This window comes from Pinus tabuliformis, chromosome 2_2 (genome assembly GCF_031772625.1).
Source record: "Pinus tabuliformis cultivar Carrire ecotype Pingquan chromosome 2_2, CPIR1, whole genome shotgun sequence".
NCBI classification, from domain to species: domain Eukaryota; kingdom Viridiplantae; phylum Streptophyta; class Pinopsida; order Pinales; family Pinaceae; genus Pinus; species Pinus tabuliformis.
Window position 1 is genome coordinate 263589228 of NC_142300.1, and position 24076 is coordinate 263613303.

The 24076-nt window shown below is 35.1% G+C and overlaps 1 protein-coding gene across 1 annotated transcript in view; it reads left to right on the forward strand.

Moving 5' to 3' along the window:
- Positions 1-10454: 10454 nt before the first annotated feature.
- Positions 10455-24076, forward strand: part of LOC149192310 (inositol-1,4,5-trisphosphate 5-phosphatase) — a 211139-nt gene continuing 197517 nt past the window's right edge. The window contains exon 1 of the mRNA XM_089404538.1: positions 10455-11161. Coding sequence (XP_089260664.1) covers positions 10859-11161 — 303 coding nt within the window. The 5' untranslated portion in view covers positions 10455-10858. The remainder of the gene's footprint in view (positions 11162-24076) is intronic.

Here is a 24076-nt window from a genome sequence, read left to right on the forward strand (position 1 = left end):
CCCTTGGCTTTTACTGCGCAATCCTCATTGGCAATCTCCATCAATGATTGTGCAAATCTCATGCACAGCTATAGTCACAACTAATAGTAGTCTCACCCTTTCACCCACCCCTAACACTTGTCTCCACTGAACTGTCCATGCACTAAGTTAACTGATGTATTCTTTAGTTGATTTATGAGTTAATAATTAGTGAATTAATTAATAATTAATTCACATCACTCATCACTAGTGTATTTGGCAGTTAGACTAAATACAACTAGTTCAACTAAGTCAAACTGAACACAACTCCACCAACTCCTCAATCAACTCCACCAAACTCAATCACTTGAGTTATAACTGAAGTCCATCATGCAATAGCTCAACTAACCCATAGGAAAAGCGTATTTCCTTCTGACAGTTGCATGTGCCACATCCGTAGCTCGAACTGAAGTGTTGCAAGAGGATAAGATAATGTTTATAGTCCAAATATTATTAAGAGCTAATAATATTCAACTGTTCTATTTTTAGACTAGCAGTCTAAAAATAGACTCCACCCATATGTCTAAAAATAGAAGTCCATCTATTTTTACCAACATGACCAATCATCCATAAATAACATCCTGCAACTCATAGACCATGATCCATATGTCTAAAAATAGACTTTGCGCCAAAAATAGCCTGCGGCCCACTTAGTGAAGGCGACTTCTTTTCACTAAGCTCCATCATCTTGTTGCATTTTCACCAAAAGATTGATACATTATTCGATAGTGGGTCACAATCAAACTTAATTTCAGAAGACTTGGTCAAAAAGCTTAACCTTGAAACTGTACCTCATCATAAGCTATATCCATTGGGTTGGATAGTCAATAATGCAAATTTACAGGTTACAAGGAAGTGTTTATTCAAGTTCGCCATTACTGAAAAGTTCATTAATGAAGTTGAGTTAGATGTAGTTCCACTTAACATCTCAGGAATCATTTTGGGTAGTCCATATTTGTATGATAGGAAAGCAATATTTTATCGCCATGAGAACAAATACTTATTGCTCAAGAATGGGGTAGAGTATATTGTGAGATCCCATCATAAAAAGCTAAACATTTCTCTGGTTAATGCAGGGCAGATGAAGAGACTGGTAAATGCAAGTAAAAATTTTGTGCTTCTCATGATCAAGAAAAAGAAGGATATTGATTATGAATCTTTTGAAGGTTGTGATGACAAATTGAAATCTAATTTATTTGATGTGGTAAGAAAGCATGGAGAGATGTTTCAAGAACCAAAAGGGTTACCTCCCAAGAGGGGAATTCAACATGAGATACAACTGCAGCGGGATGTTCCACTTCCAAACATTGGCATGTATCACATGTCAATTATGGAGAGCATGGAAATCAAGACGCAAATTCAAGAATTGTTGAAAAAAGGTATCATAAACCCATGTGGTTCACCCATTGTCTTGGTGCCAAAGAAGGAAAAAACTTGGCGCATGTGTGTGGATTTCCGTGCACTGATCAAAATAACAGTAAAGAAACGTTATCCACTCCCAAGAATTGATGATTTTCTTGATCAGTTGAGGTATGCAAAGTATTTCACTAAGTTAGATTTACGAGGTGGTTATCATCAAGTTAGAATAGATGAAGAGGACATTTGGAAAACCGCATTTAAAACTAAACAAGGATTGTTTGAGTGGCCTGTTATTCCTTTCGGTCTTACAAATGCTCCAACTAGTTTCATGAGAGTTATGAATGATGTATTGAGACCATTTCTAGATGACTTTGTCATTGTGTACTTAGATGATATTCTCATATTCAACAAATCCATAGATGAACATGTCATGCATGTAAACAAAGCACTTGATGTCTTGAGAAAAGAACATTTAGTTTTAAAGATGTCAAAGTGTGAATTTGGCAAGACTTCTTTAGTGTATTTGTGAGACATTGTTGGAGGAGGTGAGCTAAAGATCGACCCCTCGAAAGTTGAGGTCATTCTAAATTGGCCCAAACCCAATACAGTCACAGAGGTAAGAAGCTTTCTTGGGGCAGCACAATATTAGAGGAAATTTATTGCTAATTTTTCTTCCATTGTAACTCCATTACATGCATTAACTAGTGTCAAGAAAATCTTCCATTGGGGAGAGAAAGCATTTGACACTTTGAAGCAAAAGATCAGTTCAACACCGGTATTGGCTCTTCCGGATCTTAAACAACTGTTTGAGATTCAAACGAATGCCAGTGATTAAGCCATGGGAGCAGTTCTTATGCCGCATGGTAAGCCCATTTCACTTCATTCTGAAATTTTTAATGGAGCTGTAACTAACTATCCCACTTATGACAAATAACTTTACGCGTCAGTACGAAGTATCAAAAAATGGAAACACTACTTGATGGGAAATGAGACCATTATCCACACTGACCATCAACCATTGTAGTACTTACAGTCACAATCAAAGTTGTAGCAGTCACGACACTTTAGATGGATGTGTTTTCTACAACAGTTTCATTTGGTTATCAAGTACAAAAAGGGAATCTACAATAAGGTCGTTGATATGCTTTCAAGGCCTATTGTAAATTCATCTATTATACTCAAGCATAATTATGTTTTGCATGAAAGTTACATTGAGCAATATGCATATGATAATGACTTTCGAGATGTGTATGCAAGCTTGAGTCAAGGAAACCAAATTAAAGAGTTGGATTACCATGTACATAATAGTTTCTTGTATCACTTGGGCAAGTTGTGTATTCCACAGGGAGAAAGAAACAATATCATAAGGGAGGCACACACTTCATTGATTGTTGGACACTTTGGTGTAGGCAAGATAATAGCAAATCTCCAAAGGTATTGTTATTGGCCATGCATGTTTGATAATGTATCTTGTTTCATTAGAGGATGTTCTTTGTGTGCAACAAGTAAGCCTAGCAATAGGAAACTAGGATTTTACACTCCACTTACGGTACCTTCACGTCCATGGGAGATTATCTCAATGGATTTTGTAAGAGGTCTTCCATTGTTAAGGAAAGGTCATGATTACTTGTATGTAGTTGTAGACATGTTCAACAAAATGTGTATACTAACACCATGTAAAAAGCAAATTATAGCTGAACAAACAACTCATCTTTTCTTCCAAAACATTTGGGTTCATTTTGGTCTTCCTACTTCCATTGTAAGTGATCGAGATTCTCAATTTCTTGGGAATTTTTGGTCAAATTTGTGGGACATGATGGACACAAAGTTGAAGAAGAGTACAACCTTTCATCCGCAAACATATGGACAAACCAAGGTGGTCAACAGGAAAATCATTCATCTTCTTAGAGGATATTGCAGCAAACATCCCAAGTTATGGGATGAATAGTTGCATCACATAAAACATGCAGACAACGGGGCAAAGCATTCTTCCACAAACACATCACCATTTGAGGCATGTTTTGGGTACTTGCCAAGATCGAAATTGGACTTCATCTTTGAGAAAGATGTCGCCATCGATGGTCACAGTGACATCGATAAGGCAAGGAAGTTCATAGAGAAAATTCAGTTGATACATCACACAATGCAGGAGCAGTTGGAAAAGAGTCAAAGTAGCTACAAGGCAAGGCATGAAAAACACTAGGTCGATCACAAATTTCAAGTTGGAGACGAAGTTTGGTTATATATTAGCAAAGAGAGACTTCAAGGGGAAGGTAAAAAGCTCAAGCCAATCCGTTATGGTCCTTTTAAAATTTTGGAAAAGATTGGTAACAATGCATTTAAGCTTGATTTGCCTCCTTAGATGCAAATATACTCTGTTGTTAATGTTGAGAATTTGAGATTTTTTAAGCCTCCTTTGGTTGATTATCAAGGAGAGCATGTTTATCTGTCATCAATATATGATTTCTCGCCATAATACCTTGATGAAATTCAGCAAGATCTCATACTTGACAGAAGAATCAGAACTTCAAAGAGAGGGAAACCTTAGAGTGGGACTTAAGGGAGAAAAGCTTTCTAAAGCCAAATGGTTGCAGATTGAGAAGGTGAGGGAGCTATACCCTCACTTGCTAAAAAATTGATAGTATCTTTTGGGGTCCAAAAGGCTTCTAGTGGGGAGGAATGATTAGGCACTCAATGTTTAGCTCAAAAATCAAAGTTCTTATCATGGCCCAAAACCTGAACGACCGCGTCTGTCTCGATAAAACAATCCTAACACAACTCGTTTCACTGAAAATCGAGTTCGTATGAGGAAGTTATTGAGTTCTGTCCGCTTTGCCAAACAGGAGAAATTATAAATAAAAAATGCACAGTCAACAGTCTGTATTGCTGACATGGCAGGTGACTGTGCAAGGTCAACGAAATAATCACAGTTTGCTAAGTGTCAAGTGGTGGTTGGTTGGTAAGTGTGGTGACGTGGCTCATTTTTATTGGATGAAGAATTGACAAATGAGGAGGGGACAAGTGGCAAGCCCGGAGGCCGCCACGTGTCCCTCCCCAAAGGTCGGGTTATGACAGTGTAAATTTTTTATGGAGGCACCGAGGTTTGACCCTGTGACCTCCTCTACACAGACCAAAGGACTTAACCATCTCCGCTACCTGTTGTGTCTTAACCATATTACACTCCGCATATATTTGAAGTTTATATTGGTTAGAGTTGGTGGTTAGGAGGGCCAACCTGCAGGCCAACCCTCCTATGTGAATGCTCTAGCAGTTACAACAAGCAACTCTCCAAAAACTGTCAACTCAAATGGTTAGCGTAACATTCAATGCACATACGTGAACGCTCTGTCGGCGGTTACGGTTAATTATATTCAAATCTTACCATAAACTGTGCCACATAAACCATAATCGTTAAGTGTTATGCTACTACATATGTTCGCCTCCTCTAAGACCACTAGGGGTAACGGTTAATGGAACCGCACTTAATGCGCTAACCCATAGTTAATTTTTAATTAATCCCCAGTTTAACACTAATTAAACTTGGGTTTAATTTGACAACACTTTTGGTGGTACCACCAATTTCGGCCTTAACTCCAAAAATAACAGGCTTAACTGGAGTTTCTCCAGTTTTGGAGGAGGTTTTTAGGGAAAAACAGTTTGGGTCATAACTGGAGCAAATTTCGACCAAATTGAGCTTAGGAAAAGGTGTTCCTAGCTAATTTTGACATTCTGAACACATTGAAGCAAGTTTCAAGAGTAGTAGAGATTTGTAAACAACATTTTTGCCACATTGATCTAATACAGAGGCCTAAGCCATGGAAGCTCGACCAAGGAGATGTAGCCTGGGAGGGGTGAACTCCTTCATCAAAACACTATGTTAAGTGTTCATGTTGATGGTTTGCTATAATTTTCATTGCTACTATTCAACACTTGTCTTTTATGCTATTTTTCTCATGAATTTCACATTAAACTTGATAACATTTACCTGTTTACATTCACAAACAACCTAAGGAAATCTATGCACAAGAAGCAATGGACAAGCATTTGTTTATAAAACTGTAATTGAAATTGGCACAACAAAACTAACATTCATACAAATCATATGTGCAAATGTGAATTGCCATAAAAACATGCCACTTGACAAGCATTTGTTTATAAAACTGTAATTGAAATTGGCACAACAAAACTAACATTCATACAAATCATATGTGCAAATGTGAATTGCCATAAAAACATGCCACTTGAAATGGATCATTGGTGACTTGTAAGGGGAAAAAATTCCACTCCTCCCAGATGACTCTGGGTCTTGGGCCATTAACTTGTTTCCTTATGTCTAAGGAAGGGGAGCTTTTAGCCAATTATAAGCAATTTCAGGTCTCACTCTAGGACCAAAATGCTATTTTAACATGTATGGTATCTAGAGGAAAGTTAACATTCCTTGTGATAATCATTGAGGTTACTTCTAATGGGGCCACATGTTTCCTAATAACATTTAGCCTTGGTCTCAGACATGAGACCAAATACCAACCTTAGTTGTAGTTTAACTGCATGCCCATGCAAATATTAGAAATGGATCCCCTGTTCGCATTCTTGTTTTTTTCTTTTTCTTTTGTATTGATATTGTCAATTTTGTTAATACACACATACATACACATGTGGTAACTAGTGGAATTGATAACATGGGCGGTCTCATACTCGCGTGACACAGGGTTGATTTTGTCCGCTTCCACTATTACAACTAGGTGCACCACATGGGTTAATTGGGGGGATCAAACCAAAGATCTCATAATATTTTACATAACACTTTACATGATATGCTCTACCAAGTGAGGCACACCCTCGGGTGCACAATTTTAATAATATTAAATAAATAGTAATTCCATTAATATTTAGTGTAATGAATTTGATTCTCTATTTGTGAAGGTTTAAATATAGATTATTTCCACAATAATATGATTTTTCAATAACTAAATTACAACATGTTCCAAGATCCTCAAAGTAATAAGAGCGATAATCCAATAACTCAAAATAAAGCTCCAATCCTAGTAGGTATAGGTAGATCATTATAAAAGGAGAAAGGGATTGGTTGATTAAAAGGTATATATAGATCATTATAAAACGATAAGGGATTAGGGAATTAGATGCTTAATTCATGTAAAAAGGAAAAAAAAGTATTGAATGGTGAATTTATTTTAATTTCAATTAATGATGAATTAATATTAAAAAGATGATTAATAAGTTTTTTAAATAGTAATGTACAAGTTGTCTACGGGGTCTTGGATAAATGGTGACCAGGTGCTTTGTTAAGACACTCCTTGATGTGAAGTCACCTGTTCAATTGCCTAGCCTGATCAGGGTGATATATTTGACATGTTGAAGATGTAGTCCCATCAAGCATACAAAATAAATAAATAGTAATGTACAAGTTAAAATAATTGTGAAAATTAAACTCCCTACTCTCTAGGCTTATGGAGAAGAAGTTATAGTGGTTGTAAAATAAAACATTAGGTGAATATTTATAATACTTATAAGACCAACCCCTAATTATATTCATTTAAGAGTGATTAGGCTCTAAGTCATTACAACAATATTCTTAAGGCATCAAAACTTAACATGTTATTGACAAATCAATGCCATGCATATCACATAAAATTATAAAATTATAAAACATGTGAAAAAAATGCCAACCTTATACATATGTAACTATATGTATTATAAAGGCTTTAAAAAAATTAAAATTAAAAATATTTCTATATATAGAGATGCCAAATTGACATAAGTTGGGAGATCAATCTTTCTCTTAATCCAAATCTTTATCTTATGGTCATCAATGAAAGAAGTTGACATATTCTGGTTATCTTGCCTAAATCAATCAATGAAATTTCAAATATTAACTAGTGTAGCCATATAAATTAAATGGTTGGTAAATGTCTATAGACATCAATCCATAATAGACATCAAAACACACACTTAAACATTCATATCAAGTTGTTAAAATTAAAAAAATCATAAAAATTAACTAAATTATAACTTTATTTAAAATTATTATTATTATTAATGTTTAAATTAATTAATACACAAGTTAAACACACTTATATATATATATATATATCAAGATTCTTAACCATGGAAATTCATCCCAACTCTATCATAAATATTCTTAATTTGTAAATATGCTTTTCTATAATACCATGAGCCAATCCCATAGCTTATGAAATACCACATGCAAAAAAACCATAAACCATTTCATATGAAATTTGTTCATATGGTACTGTTTTAATTAAATTTGGCAAAAAAAAAACTACACTATAAATAAATCTCAGTGTTTGATTTGTGTATACTACTAAGAATATTCTTGAATATTCTATGGAGGTTAAATCCCTACTATCCACCCAATAATTATTGATAATTAAATTAAAATTCTAGGAACCTATTCCAAAATAGCCATGCCTATTGTCATAACTAATTTGCATTCATGCATCTATCTTTACCTTTTCAAATTTACCTAATACAATTATGAAATTATGGTGTAAATTATCAAATAACAAATGACATCATGTGAATCTATGTTTACCTTTTCACATTTACCTAATACAATTATGAAATTACTATGCAAATTATCAAATAACAAAAGACATCATTGGAATACATGTTTATCTTTTCACATTACCTTATACACTTATGAAATTACCATGCCAATTAGCAAATAACAAATGACATCATGTGAATATGTGGGTTTATGCAATGAATGGTTTATAAAACAAATGGTTGCGCTAAAGCCATTAATTTTAAAAAGGGAAAATGATGCAAATTCACGTATATCAACCACATTTACTAATGTTGTTATGTTATTATTATTAAAAACCAACATGATCCATTTTAACTCCATATCTATCAAGCACTAGAGGGATCAAATCTCTCTACCTGCAAACCTTTCCTCAAGTTTTGCATCTTGAGAGATTTGGTTCCTCTCTCAAAAATTGGTAGATTTAGAGTTAAGATAAATCTATGATGGTAATTTTTTATAAGTGAGAGGATAAATCTCACCCTTTTAGATTGTTTTATGATTTTATGAGGTTGTATCTTTAGAGATTTGATTCCCCTCAACACTTGGTAAATCCAGAGTTAAGATAAAACTATGATGGTAATAACAATTTATAAATGAGAGGATAAATCTCACCCTTTTATATTTTCTTTTATGATTGATTTGATTCCCCTCAACACTTGGTAAATCGAGAGTTAAGATAAATCTATGATGGCAATAACAATTTATAAATGAGAGGATAAATCTCACCATTTTATAATTTTTTATGATTTATGAAGTTACATCTTGAGAAATTTGATTCCTCTCAACACTTGATAAATCTATAATAATAAGAAGATAAATCTCTGCCTTTTAAATTGTTTTATAATTTTTTGAGATTGTAAGATCAATACAATCCAATCCATGCCAACTATCCACTAATACCTTTGACATTGGATTTTAAAATCATTACATAAACAAAAGCACACAAGTTATAAAGATAGGCTATTTTTGATTTAGAAAATATAAAATAATGCAAAAAGAAGCTAACAATGGTGATGGTAGTTATATATAAGGGAATCACACTGGATGGATGGTTAGAAACGCGTCAACAAAATTCTGATGATGTGATTTTTACCAAAAATTTTCTTACTTTTTAATAAATAAATGATAAAATAATAATAAATAAAAACATAAAAAATTAAACTTATATATAAGCATCAACAAAATTATGATGATACGATTTTAACGTAATTTTTTCTTACTTTTAATAAATAAATAATAAAATAAAATAATTAAACTTATATATACACATAATTAAGTCTTGAGTCCTTTAAATACAACCGAGCTAGTATGAGGACGAATGAAACCTTTCCTTACTATGAAATGAAATGAAATGATATTTTAAGGTCCATGAGATTAAAAATAGTCTATGAGACCATTAGTTCCTGTGTTTAGCTTTTTGCAATTCAATCTTTTTCCGATTCAAATTGATGATGGGTTGACCCAACCTTCCAACAATCCCCTCTCTAAAAAGACAATGCCAAGAAACTGATGCTAACATGTTCTCATAACTTTCTCTCATGTCTTTGAATGCATCACATTCCAAAATGAAATGTGAAATGTTTTTTCGATTCCACAGCCAGACGTGCAAAATATACACACTCGTTCTTCCCAAGCTTCTTTAGGCCTTTTCCACCGTCCTGTTTTACACAGAAGTTTGAGTTGGTCCTTAATTGAGCAATAAGAACCTCTGCCCTCCACTAAATGCTAGCTCCAATGAACTCTTTTTGTTGTAGATCACACGTAGGGTTGAATTCCTCAATGTAATATTTATTCTTTCTACCCAACTCTTTTCCCCATACCTTTTTATGAAACTTCTCTATAACAAAATCCTTTAGCTCCTTGCTATTTGTGAGATAGACATTGAGGTAGATATTCTATTTTTGCATCCATGTGTAATCCAAAAATACACATAAATACAACCCTATATGAGGCCTTAAATACAACCCTAACTAGTACAAGGATGAATGAAACCTTTCCTTACTAGATTAGAGAGTATGAGGAGGAATAAAACCTTTCCTTACTATATTAGACAATATGAATTCCTTCTTACTAGCTAGTTTGAATGAATAAATAAAAAACTTAAGCTTTTTATTTCAGTCATAGAGTCCCTTGGGACCTTTCCCTTCTAGTCTAACCTTTCTATGAATGGGTAAGAGGACAAAGTCTTCCTTTATATTATCCGAAATACTGCTTTCTAAATAAATAAAATAATTAAACTTAAACTTATATATACACATAGTTAAGTGTTATTGAAAATATATATAATCTGTGAACATGATGATAAAGATTATTAACTTTCTTGTTTGATACTACTTTAGTTAAAATAATTATTCTGGTTAAAAGTTCTTTTTTCATCGTCCCTAAAGAAACAGGGAATTGATAAAACACCCATATGAGTAAAATTTTCCCTCTTACGGATCATCACCTGATTTCTGATAAGGCAACCGTCTTTCATATTGGATAACTAAGCAGGCCACTAAATTCTGTCAATTTTTCCCACAGTTTAAAAAAGGATATGGAAAAAGATATGATACCGACGATGAAGGTTAGGAAAGTCTGTAACTCCCATTGTGAAGACGTATATTCAAATTGGATAAAGACGACGGTGTCAAATATGTAATTTGTGTTCGGAAAGACTGTGCGATGGGGTTTCTGTCCCGACTTCCGTCAGTTTCCCAGTCGTAGACGAAATTCCAAGCTACCACAATATTCCCTTCCGCTGCCGTCGGTATGTCACTTTCCTTTCAAATCACACACGGAACACCGCGCTTGTAATGGCTCGCCATATTGATTCCCGGGCCTTTCTATTCCGCGGAATAAAAGGGCGCTCTCTTTAGAATCATGAAATCTAACTTCACAAACAGGTGATTGAATCCTGGACTGCCCAGAAGCATGTCTCACGCTCTGCGGATTACGGTGTCTTTGTTGCTAATTTTGTATGGCATCGCATTCGTGGGCGGGTTAAAGGTGCCGTTTCGGCCGAAAGATATATTGCCGGCTTTACCTCGGCAGGTCGCTTGGCCTATCCTCAATTCTCTGCACAACGACGTCGATTTGTTGCCTCTGTTCGTCGGAGCACCTGGCGTCAATGGCTCAGCAGAGTGGAAAGGAGCATGTTTCTACAAGAACAATGCTTGGATGGAATTCACCACAAGTAACGGCAGCGAGCTTGGCGGTGGAGTTCTTCATATTAAGGTCTTCACTTTCGCCTGCTTTCATTCTAGAAATCCATTCACGTCTTTTTGCAAAAAACAGTAAATACTGCTAATCTTAAACTATGGAGGCACAGAACGTAGGGCTTTGGAAGTTTTTTTTGGTTTTTGTTTTCAGATTAGACGATAGAGTAGATACGAGTCTCGGACGAGATCTTAAAGAATGGAAAAAAACATGCTTTATAAATAGTTGAAGGAAATGCTACTGAGTAATGAGCTATTGAGACAAGAAGATTAAAGCTAGGTTTATGTGAAGTTATTTACAAATAGGAAAAAGAGAGGAGAGTATCCGTTTTATGTTCTGAGATGATTCTCCGTGTGTTCTTTATTGCTAGATTTGTAACCGATAAATTCAATTTTAAATAAATTTTTTAATTTCTCCCATTTCCCCCCACCTAAAAATAAAATTTAAGTAATTTCTAATTAAAGATTTCAAGAATTCGTAGATGCACTGTGGCTATTGCTACTCCAGAGTCTAAGCCATGACAGGGCCCAGATTAAGGATGTTCCGTTTCTGACTATTCACATATTTACGACAAACCTTAAATACTGCTTAAATTTGAGCTATCGAGACCCGATACATACAGGTCTCGAACGACATCTTACAGAAGGGGAAAACATTCTTTTTAGACGGTAGAAGGAAATGCTGCTGAGTTTTGAGCTATCGGGACAAGGAACGTAGAAATTTATGTGAAGTTTTTGACAGATAGGAAAAACAGCCGGGAGAGTCTACCGGGAGCCGATTTATGTATTGAGATCGTGTTCTTTATTGCTATATTTAGTAGATGAATAGAAAGATAAATTCAATTTTAAATAAATCTCTTAATTTCCCGACATTTTTTTCTTGTCTAAAGCCAATTTTGAAATATTTTCGATTAAATATTGCAAGAATTTGTAGATACAACGTGGCTGTTGCCACTCTAGAGTCTAGGCCATAGAAGACCCCAGATTAATGTACCGAGTCTACAATCAGGAACAAAACAACATGAAATTTGTTTCTGTTTACCCTGTATGCAGACAGAAATAAATTTACGACAAAAATATGTACTCCAAATAACATAGTAGTCTAACTTCTTCGAATTCAAATCGTGTTTCGTCATTCTATCATCACATTGACAAGTTTCCAAGGTAGCTGGTTGCAGGATCGCTCCCATATAAGTTTTCTAGCAACCGTCTTGGTTTCCAGCTTCCTGCCAACCAATTGCCTCTACACATGTTAATGATCGAGTTGGAATTCCCTATAATGTTCAGTTATTCTGTTAATTGGCCTCTTTTATCACTAGTATGCGACTGGATTCTATTGGGTAGCTCAAATAAAATCCTCTAAATAGAATTGAATGTGGTCCATCCTTATCGGAGGCACTCTAGGATCATTGCTGAGGCTCAACTAACTTTTAATGAACTTGGTTACATCAATTCGCTTGTAAGCATGGGACAAGAATCGAGATTCACTTGTAAGTATGAAGATTCAAACATGGGCAAAACTTTCTTCTATGACCTAGAAAGTTGTGTATTTCCTCTTTCTAAAATTTGTTTAATACAACCAGGCATGATTATTGCTGAGATTTGATCTTGAGGTGGCGAAGCTCGTAGCTCAAACATAATTCCATGCTTATTCTGCACCCACAATCTCACCATGGCTTTGTAGGTATGACTTTCTGATGCACCCACAATCTCACCATGGCTTTGAAGGTATGCATTTCTGATTCTGGCTCTTGTTCTTTGAACATATGGAGCCATGTTTCCACTACCAGCTGCTGGTCCACTCTTAGTGAGATTTCATATTGATTGGTGTGTTGTGATAAGGGATGCTTTTCAAGATCATTATTGTCAGGGGAAGTTAACAATTAGAATCAATCATTTTGCTAATGGAATGAACTATGAACCAGGCATAACAGTAAGTGAAGAATCACACTAAGGATCACTTCAACGTTGTAGATAATTTAAGGTGATTTCCTTTGCTTGTTCATTGGTTTGTGTGCAGTTTCGTGATGGGTTCTTCTGTTACTCAACATAGTACTCTGCCAGCTCCTTCCAAAAAATTCCTTTATTCCAATATTACTATATTTTATCAGGATTCAGGTTTTCTACCTCACTGCAAAGTGGTCCCTAAACTAGATAATAAAGTACTTCGAAACTAAAATTAGGATGTTCCACAAAGAATGTTGGAGGTTAACTATAGGATTGGATGGCAGTTTGAGTTCAGATAGAACGAGTTGGAGCTTCAGACATTGATTGAAGTAAGGATGAGTTATGACTCCAATGATGACTAGAGAGAGAGAACCAGTTCAACTCAGTTAACTTGCTAGTTAGAGACTTGAGTTCTAAATTTGAATGAGGCCCAAAATCAGCATGGATTGACTCCATAAAGGAAGGAGAAGGCACAAAGTTTATTTGTTGTTGGGTGCACAAGTTTTGTGAAATCTCTTTGCTTGTGGTGTGTGTAGCCTTAAGGAGCAAGAACGCACGGGTTTATTGAGCAGATTTGCGCTACATAATAGCGACCAAGTGCGCATAGACTTAGGAGCTTAGTGCGCTACAAAATAGGAGATTTTGTGTGCAAGAATATAGGCCCTAGTGCGCTAGGAAATAGGGCTGCTAGTGTGCAAAGGATTAGGAGCAGGCATCACGAGTTTTGAAGGGTGAGTCCAAGCTAGTTCAATGAGAGAACACGGTTGTTCTTAGTGTGACAGATTGCCTTGTAAGAGATTCAATTGCTCAAGCTCAATCAATAAAATACTACAACAAAGAAGCAAACTGCCTTGTAAGAGATTTAATTGCTCAAGCTTGATCAATAAAATACTACAACAAAGAAGTAGGTTTTCCCAGTTGGGTTTCTTGAGAAATCAAGTGTGTCAATTTGTGTGATTGTGTTTCTATCTCTGTGTTTATATTCCGTTGCTTATCAATTAAGAAACTCAGTGTCTTGGTGAAATTAAATTTGGTTTTAGTATTGTTTGCCTTGTTTTCAGTTATTTGCTAAGTAGTTGCAGAGTTTTATGGAAAATTAACATGATATCAAAGTAGAGATCGACATAAAGACCAGCGCCAAATTGATCAGTTAGCGAAGAGCGCAGAGAAGTCAGGAAGGCTAGCACTAGAGTTTGAAGAGCAGTTCTTTGGATATATGACATACCAAGGACTGAGTGCAGATCATTGTTTAGAGGGAGCCTCTAACTTCTCTGCTCATGGAATGAGCAGATGTTAGTAGTGTTGGAAGATAATGGGGTGCTCGAGTTTATAAAGCACGCTATAGTGCCACCTCAAGATCCCCAACAGTTGGCCCAGTATAACAAGAACGATACCAAGGTGAGGAGGATCATTCTAGAGGGGATAAAAGACCATATTATCGCTCATCTCCATGGGTAGAAGACAACATATAACATGTTTAAAGCCATCTTAGGTCTATATTAGGGTTCTAGTGATGTCAGGAAGCTAGCTCTCAAGGAGAAGCGAGGAAGTATTCAGGTGAGCAAAGGAGAGCCCATCATAACATATCTTTCAAAGTTCAATCAGGTTCGAGATGAGCTAGGTGGTGTGGGTGAGACAATAGCAAAAAAAGACCTTGTAAGTCTTGTGCTTCTAGGACTCCACAAGTCTTGGTATGGCAGAGAAAATTTTCCAAGTTGGGAAATGTTTTGGAGTGACTGCGTTCAAGAAGAAGAGATGGTAGATCAACAAAGACAAAGGTTGAGCAGAACTTTGCCCTGACAGGAAAAGGCAGCAAAGCCAAGGAAAAGAAGGGAAAAGGCAAGGCCGATACCAGTTAGAAGGGCAAGAAGAAGAAGAAAGATCTAAGCAAGATCAAGTGCTTCCATTGCCACGAGATGGGGCACTATGCTACAAAGTGCCCTAGTAGGAAGAAGGGGTCCAATAAGGACCATGTGGCTGCATCAGTTGAGATAGATGGGTTTGCTTCTCAGTCTGAGAAAGACTTTTCATTGATAGCTTGCATGGCAAGCTTAGTAGGTAGCAACACGTGGTATATTGATTCTAGAGTGTCCTTCCACACGATTGGGAACAGGGAGTATTTCAGACAGCTGGAGGAGAAGGACATGCAGGTTCTCATTAAGCTAGGAGATAATGGTAAGTACGTGACTAGGGGAGTTGGTACTGTTAGCTTTGAGAGGGAGTCTGAGAGCTCTCTCCATCTTAGAGATGTCCTCTATGTTCTAGGCCTGAAGAAGAACCTTGTTTTGGTGGAAACCCTAGAGGACAAGGGTTATGGTGTGTAATGAACAAAGTTCATATACGCAACAATAATCTTCAAAATACTTCGAAGACAAAAACATCCATTGTAGGACAAGTAATTGTATATTGAATAGTATATAAAAGAATTGATGAGATGATTACAATGAGGGTGAAGGCCTGCTTATATACCTAGGTAGGTACCTCTTCACAAACGGTCATGTCCTTTAGAGACATGCCTCTTCACTAACTAATTACTAGTTAATTTATCATTAGTCATTATTATTGTTATTTACATTATTTGTATTATTATATATATATTTTATTCATAACATTGTCTTCCTCCTCAAAAAGCTTTGTCCTCAAAGCTTGTTGATGAAAAGACGATCTCTTTTTTTGTTTTGAATGTCTTCTCGTTTTAGAACCTGTCATCTTTGTTGATACAAGTTGATATGATCCTTGGAGTGATAAATAAAATTGTCGAACTGAGAATGGATCAGACCATCCTAAATTAATTTTCTGTAGAACTTGGCAATTACGTGATAGCTAGGATTATTTGCTATCGTCATTTTAATTGTGCCGACATCATTATTCTTCAGAACATGAGTTTGTTGTTTCTATTTTGAGTGATTCAAATACGTAGACTGATTGGGATGTCTACTCTTGTGGTTTGGATGTCAATAAAGAATATTGATGATTTGATTTTCTCTTATCATCTGATTGGCAATTTCCTAATTTACTTCAGGTACTGATGTTGCTGAATTGGTTACAAAATATTCACTTGGAATTTCCATTATCTGACTGCAACATTTAATTGTGTTTTTACTTCAACTGGCTTGTCATTTTCTTGAGTTGTGATATTGGTTGGATCGGTGTTCATATATTTTTCTTCAACGTGGACTAAAGATTTCGACACTTCTTTCGTGAGTAGTTCTTCTAACTTGTTTTTTAATGATTTCTTATCATCCTTAAGTTTCTTTATTTGAGTAAGTAGACTTTAATTATGGTTTCTGAGACGTAATAGTTCTTTGGTTTTTGATTCATCAACCTTATTTTCAATTGTTTGACTTTTAAGCTTCTCATCTTTTAGATCTCTGATTTGTTCTAATAACCTCTGATTTAGGTTTTGTAAACACAATTTTTCTTCTTCCTTCTCTGATAGATTCTTGTTGAATTTCTTTTTGACATATTCTTTTTTCTTTTTCTTTTAATTTTTCATTTTTTCCTTGGACTTCTTGACATTCGCAAGTAATTTTTGGCTATGGTCCCTTAGATGCAAAATTTCCTCATCCTTTTCTATTAATTTTTGTTCTAGTTTTGCAAGTTTTTCCTCTCGTTCTGTCATTTGCATCAATACATCATCTTGACATTCTTCCGCATTAAATAATTTTCTACATGTTGGACAAAATAATTCACAATTTTTATGAATCCATGGATATTCAATGTATGTTATACAAAATGGGCATTTAGTCCAAAATAATGATTGTTGTGTGGAACTCATCTTTTGTTCTTTTTTTGAATTCCTTTTTCAAATCACTTTTATAATATATATATATATATATATTATTTTTTTTTTTTTTTTTTAATATAACCCTTTTTAACTTGCAAGAAGTTTTTTTTAATAACCTTTCTTTTATTCTCTCTCTCTCTATATATATCCCCTTTCCTTAGCAATTTTTTATTCCTCTTTTTTTTTTTTTTTTTTTTTTCTTTTCTTAATAAACCTTTGAAACTTAGTATCCCTTCAAATCCTTTCTAAGTATAACTCCTTTTAAAATCTTGAATTGGAACCTTCTCCTTTTTTTTTTAAAATATTATTTTTCCTTTTTGGTGATATAATAATATCTCCTTGTTTTTATTTATTTATTCTATTAATAAAAGTAAGAATTGCTTTCTTTTGTAACTTTGGAACTTAGAAACCTTTTAATAGACTTGAGCTTTGAAAAGTATCCCTTTTTAATATTTACTTATAGGGTTGCTATTTTAATTGAAGTATATACCTTGAAATATAATGCTTTCAACGTATTTTAATACTTTATCTTCATTGTAAATAATGATCCGAATTTGAATGAATTAAGATATGAGCTATAAATTTTTTTAGTACTCGTTATGAAGGGTTACTTTAAGAAACCCTGTTGATTCACGTTTCTTCGATGACTTTTGAGTTGAGCTTGATTCTTCAATTAGCGTGGACAATGTTGCCACTATAATTTGGAGACAAAAGAACCCTTTTCCCACTGTTATTTATAATCGATGTACTTGGTAGCAACACATTTTTTTTTGTTTTTCTTTTTAAATGACTTCGTTAATACTTGATTAAACTAAGAAAACTAAAATGACCGATGTGATTTCACAGATGGGTCACCTTGAATTAGGAAAATGCCGATGATGAATTTGTACAGTTGATAAGGAATGGAGGCGTATCAAATTAGATGAGTCGTGACTATGGTGGAAAGACGAGGCGTTTGGTTGGGTGTGTGGGGAGATTTCCGTATAGAAGGGTTTGGGCATAGTCGACCGTCGATTTATTGGATGAGTGCTGTCGATTGTGGATGAAGGAGGGTGAAATAGGGCAACGAAGGCTCTAGCAGAGGAGGTTGTTAGCACGACAACAAGACAATTTCTATATATATATATATATAACCTTTTTAATATCGACACTTTTATTTTTTAGTTATTTTTATTTATATGCTCTTTTTAAACCTTACCAGGGGATGTGAGTGGTCAACGATGGATTGGAATCCGCACGCGGTAGAATAGGCAACCACGACAAAGGAAAATGGTCAGGGCGGAATGCATGCGGTTGCTGTGGCTGGCTATGACTGTAGGGACGCCGATCAAGAGTCAATGGGGGCGGTATGGGCTAATGGATGCTGGTCGAGAGTTAATGGGGTTGTATGGGTTGTGTTTTTTTTGTTCTTTTTGTTTTTGGTTTATATAAATTTTTATTTTATTTTATTGTTATTTATTCATTTATTTTTATTATCTTTTTATTATTTATTTATTTATTTTTTCCAATGTTTTATTTATTTATTATTATTAATTTCTTTTGAATGGCCAAAGGCCTGACGATGAATTCGACAGAATGGAGAACCTCCAAGTATATAGTGAAACACTTGATCGTGACGATAACTACGTTGATGGAGACTTAGTGGCCAAAGGCCGGGATTAGACGTGGCTCTGATACCAATGTAACAAACAAAGTTCGTATACACAACAATAATCTTTAGAATACTTTGAAGACAAAGACATCCATTGTAGGACAAGTAAATGTATATTGAATAGTATATAAAAGAATTAATGAGATGATTACAATGAGGGTGAAGGCCTGCTGATATACCTAGGCAGGTACCTCTTCACAAATGGTCATGTCCTTTAGAGACATGCCTTTTCACTAACTAACTACTAATTAATTTATCATTAATCATTATTATTGTTATTTACATTATTTGTATTATTATTATATATATATATTTTATTCATAACATGATGTCATCTTCAACAAAGGTAAGGCTTACCTCTGTTGAGAAATGTAACTAGTACTGGTCTTCATAATTGTATTTGAGTCATGATGTAATTCTTATGTACTTGTCAAAAGAAAGAGGAAGAAAAATTATTATAAAAGAAAAATTATTTATAAGCATGGGTTTCATGCTTTATTTATTCTGATTCTAGGTTAAAGTACCCATTGAGTGCTTCTAGGATTTATGTCATGTGTCATTGTCCTTTTCTTTATGTAATAGACCCTTATTGGGCTCAATGTATCAAAGAGTTTTTTGTGTTTTTTTGTTTTTTGTTTTGGTTTATCAATTTATTGTTATGTAAAAAGTGTCATTTGTCACTCCTCTACCAAGTCGACCTCATTAAGGGAATTCGACCACACAAAAGGCTATATATAGAAGTGCAACTCGACCTCATTTGATCATTCACTCAACCAAGTGCCGATCAAGCAAGAGGAAGAAAGAAGTGCGAAATACCTAGGAGAAGGAAAAACCCTAAAACGAAGAAGGAGGAACCTTAGCGAAGGAAGAAGACCGTTTTTCTCTTATCTCTGACTCACACGTGTGAAGAATCTGAAGTTGCAGGAGGGCCGAAGTTGTAGGTCTGCAGTAGGGTTGAAAATCTTATAAAGGAGGGTTGAAATCTGAGTTTGATGTAGAATCGAAGCAATTTGACTTGAGTTGACTTTTGAAGTTTGGCTAATCATCTTGGGAGGCTGACTTGGTGGATTGGAGGAGGTATTTTGTCTTCATTGTCTCATTTGATTTGGTTCTAAAGGAAGTGAAGAGAATTTTTGGGTTTTCCCGTAGAAGAGGGGTTTTGCCCTGGTTGAGAGCCATACATACTGTGTCACTTGTTGTTTTGATCTTCATGCATTTGGTTTTTGATAGTTACTTGATGATAAGAAGATAAAAGAAGACATTAAAGAAACTAATAAAATTTGCAAAGACATCACAAGTAATTATCAAGATAAAGAAAATATTTCTGCCTTTATGATTTTCTAACATGGTATCAAAGCTAAGGTGAAGAAGAGGGAAAAAGGAAACTGGAAGATCAATAACTCTCATTATCTTAAGGAAGGATTCCAGAGAAGTTTTCAAGAAAGATCGTAAGGAGAAGAGAAGTCCATTTGATAGAAGGAAGGAAGTCTTGAAAGATAATATAAAAGTTTTGGTTCCCTATAAGCGAGTTTGAAGAAGAAAACCTTTTGAGGGCTACAAAGATATCTAGTCTTCCTCAAGAAAGTATACATATGGCCTCATCAATGAAATCTGAGAACAAACTTTAAGGAGCCTCTAACCATAGAGCATGGAAGACAAGGATGGACCTCATCCTTGCAAAGAATAAGGTATTGGAATTTGTACTAGGAAAAGTTAAGGAACCTTCAGATGATGCTGCAAAGGAAAAGTACAAAGAAACTGACATTATTACCTTGATCCTAATTGTGGATGGAGTTAAAGATAACTTGATTCTCTACATATCCATGCTAGATTCTTCAATATAAATGTATGATGCTCTCTCCAAGTTGTTTACAATCAAGAATATTGGGCAAGTGGAAAGTCTAAAGAATGAACTTCGAACAGTTAAAATGACAAAAGATGATACAATTTCTTCCTATTTTGTGAGAATTGCCTATATAAGATATGAACTACAAGCATTTGAAGAAATAGTCCCTGAAAAGGAACTTGTGATTATTGCCCTTCTAGGAATACCGACATCTTGGAATGTCTTTGTAGCTAGTATTAGTAGTTGGAAGAATTCTCCATCCTTTGAAGAGATGTGGTTTTCTTGTATACAAGAAGAAGCTCGTCTTTCCATGATAGAAGGTAAGCAAGAAAATGTAGAAAATGCCTCAAATGCCTACTCTGCTCATGTTAAGAAGAGAGGAAATAAGATGTTTAAGGGACCAAAGAAAAATCATGGGAAGATTGATCTCTCTAAAATAGAATGCGATCGTTGTCACAAGATGGGACATTATAAGAATCAATGCCTTGATAATCCTAAGAACAAGATGAGAGAAAGGGACCAAGCTACAGTTGCTACTGATGACAATCCTCCAAAGAAGTCTTAAACTAAGGATTCTGAAGTCAAAAGAGTTATTCTATTAAGTCTCATATATTGTTCACTTATAGTATAGGTTATTGTTTTAGTCCTTGTAAAATTTCTCTTTTGTTTGACTCGAGGATCAATCTTTCTTTTTGATTTCTAAGGTTTATAAATTTAATATGTTTTGTTAGAAAGTTCTTGAGTTGTTTTGACGACTTAAAGGAATCCCTCACAAGGCTAGATTGATGTAAGATCAAGAGGGAGCTTCCCGCCATTTAACAAAAAGATAAGTACCCTGTTCTTTATTTCCTTTTTCATTGTTGATTTCTTGTATATATTTAGCTTCATTTTTGTTGCTTGTTTATAATCCTTTCTCTTATGTTTTCCTTGGAAGGAAAGTTTGTAGGTATACTCTAAAGAATGCTTACAATAAGAATTATGGCTAGATTGAAAGGGTGACTTAAAAAAGAGGAAAGAAGCTTTGTTGCAGAGGGAGCTCTTCAATAAGAAACCCTACAAGGTTTGTAAAAGAAGGAACTCAAGGTATGTGTAAGATTACACGACTTATAATAGGTCTTCATCACATAAGAAGGTTCGATCATTTTATCTTTAAATACTCTATATTCTTAACTCTCTCCTGTTTAGGGTTTTTCTATAGAATCATAAAGATTCTTATTTATTAGGGTGATTGATCTTTATATTGAATCAACGCTTATCATACTATCTATCTTTTGTTCACTTCGATAAAACCCTAACCTTTAGGGTTTACTATAAAAAAGCCCTAACCTTTTAGGGTTTGTTGATAATATCTAGAATATATGATGAAACCCTAACTTTTGGGGTTTATAATGAAACCCTTATAATAGTAAATGTAATATCGTAATGAAACCCTAGATGTATATGTATCAGTATGGATGAAACCCTAACTTGGTCTAGTTGTATATCTGATATTTAAGTTTTGATGATGGTATCTAGGGTTTGTGACAAAACCCTAACAAGCGTTATTGTAAAAGTCTAGGGCATGAAAGTATAACCCTAGACATAAATGTTTCCGTACAATAGAAACCCTAAAAAGGTTTAGGTTTTGAATATCTAAGATTTATTCTCTTGTTTGAAGTTTTGGTAACCCTAAATGCTCTCTTTATGATTACATGCTAACCCTATATTGGTAAAGTTTACTTCATGGTTTTGTCCGTATAAATTTCTGTGCTTGGTTATGCTTGTTGTTGAGATTTGCAGGCACATAGTTTATAAGAAGTTGTAAAAATATATGTCTACCTCATACTTATTGATGACCCTATAATGATGATGAGCATGATGGAAAGAGGGAGTTGCAAGAACCTTGATGACTTTAAAATGATTGAATGATGACCTTGTTTTCGTATGAAGGAATGAAGTTTTGAAAGTTCTCTGATGATATGATGATGCAAAAGAAAGAATCCGTAAAGATGAAAGAATAAAATTTGTTGATCTCCCTAATTTGAGAGGGAGTTTGGGTGGAGAAAAGTATAATATCCACCATAGTTACGAAAGTGGACATGATATTGATAAGGAAAAGAATCAGAGAATAGTTGAGGCACTATTGATGATTAGTATTGAAGTATCATGAGTAAAGACTTGGATGTTCTTGAGAAGTACTGAACCTGGTTTGGTGCTGTTGGAGAAATTGAAGAAGGAAGTTTTCATGAAAATGTGTTTGGATATTGTGATGACCTAAAGCAGCATCAAAATGGTTGAGGACCTTGAATTTTATATTGATGAAAAGTAGTAGTACTGGTTGAGGTCGTGAAGCTACTATATGTTCTAATGGTTGAAGAGGTAGCTGATGTGTTGATCTCTCCCTGAGAAGTTTACATTCTTGGATTGGCGGATATCTCTAGTTTGGTTGAGAGGGAGAGATGAGTACCATAAAACTGCGCATATGATGGTGCTTGGGAGGACATCTTGGCCTGGTTAGTATTGAGATTTCAGTTGTTTGATGATGTGTAGATCCTGGTGAGGGAGGGTATCTTGGTCTTGTGAAGCTCCGGTTTAGTATTGATTATACCTGGATCCCTTTAAAGGTTGGTATGAGGGCATGGAGGCCTAGATGGTATCTATACCTTGTTGGATTAATACCAGGGTTGTAGCCTAATGGTACCTATAGTGGCAGTTGCCTTGATGACACCTTAGTCCCTGTTGGGAGGATACCTTGGCAGTTAGGGTATCCCTAGCATTGCATATGTTGTTGTACTCTTCTCGGAACTTTTCAAATTGAGGTCAACCTTGTACCAGTTGAACAATTATGAATAACTCCCTAGTTAAGAGGGAGTGTTGAGAAACATAACTAGCATCGATCTTCATAATTGTATTTGGGTCATGATTTAATTCTTATGTACTTGTTAAAAGAAAGAGAAAGAAAAATTATTAGAAAAGAAAAATTATTTATAAGCATGGGTTTCATGCTTTATATATTTTGATTCTAGGTTAAAGCACCCATTGAGTGCTTCTAGGGTTTATGTCATGTGTCATTGCCCTTGTCTTTATGTAATAAAGCCTTATTGTGTTCATTGTATCAAGGAATAAAATTATTTTTATGTAAAAAGTGTCTTTTGTCACTCCACCAAGTCGGCCTCAAGAGAAGACAAGTAGGCCTCATTAAGGGAATTCGACCACACAGAAGGCTATATATAGAAGTTCAACTCGGCCTCATTTGATCACTCACTCAACCAAGTTTCGATTTGCAGTCGCAAGAGGAAGAAAGAAGTGCGAAATACCTAGGAGAAGAAGGAGAAACCCTAAAACTAAGGAGGAAGCTTAACGAAGGTAGAAGTCTAATTTTGTCTTATTTATGACTCACTTGTGCGAAGAATCTGAAGTTGCAGGAGGGCCAAAGTTGTAGGTTTGTAGTAGGGTTGAAAATATATTGTAGGAGGGCCGAAGTTGTAGGTCTGCAGTAGGGCTGAAAATATATTGCAGGAGGGCCGAAATATGAGTTTGATGCAGGATTGAAGCAGTTTGACTTGAGTAGACTTTCGATGTTTGGCTAATCATCTTGGGAGGCTGACTTGGTGGATTGGAGGAGGTCTGTTGTCTTGGTCAAAGGTCTTGGTTGTCTCATTTGATTTGGTTCTAAAGGAAGAGAAGAGAATTTTTGGGTTTTCCCCAAGAAGAGGGGTTTTGC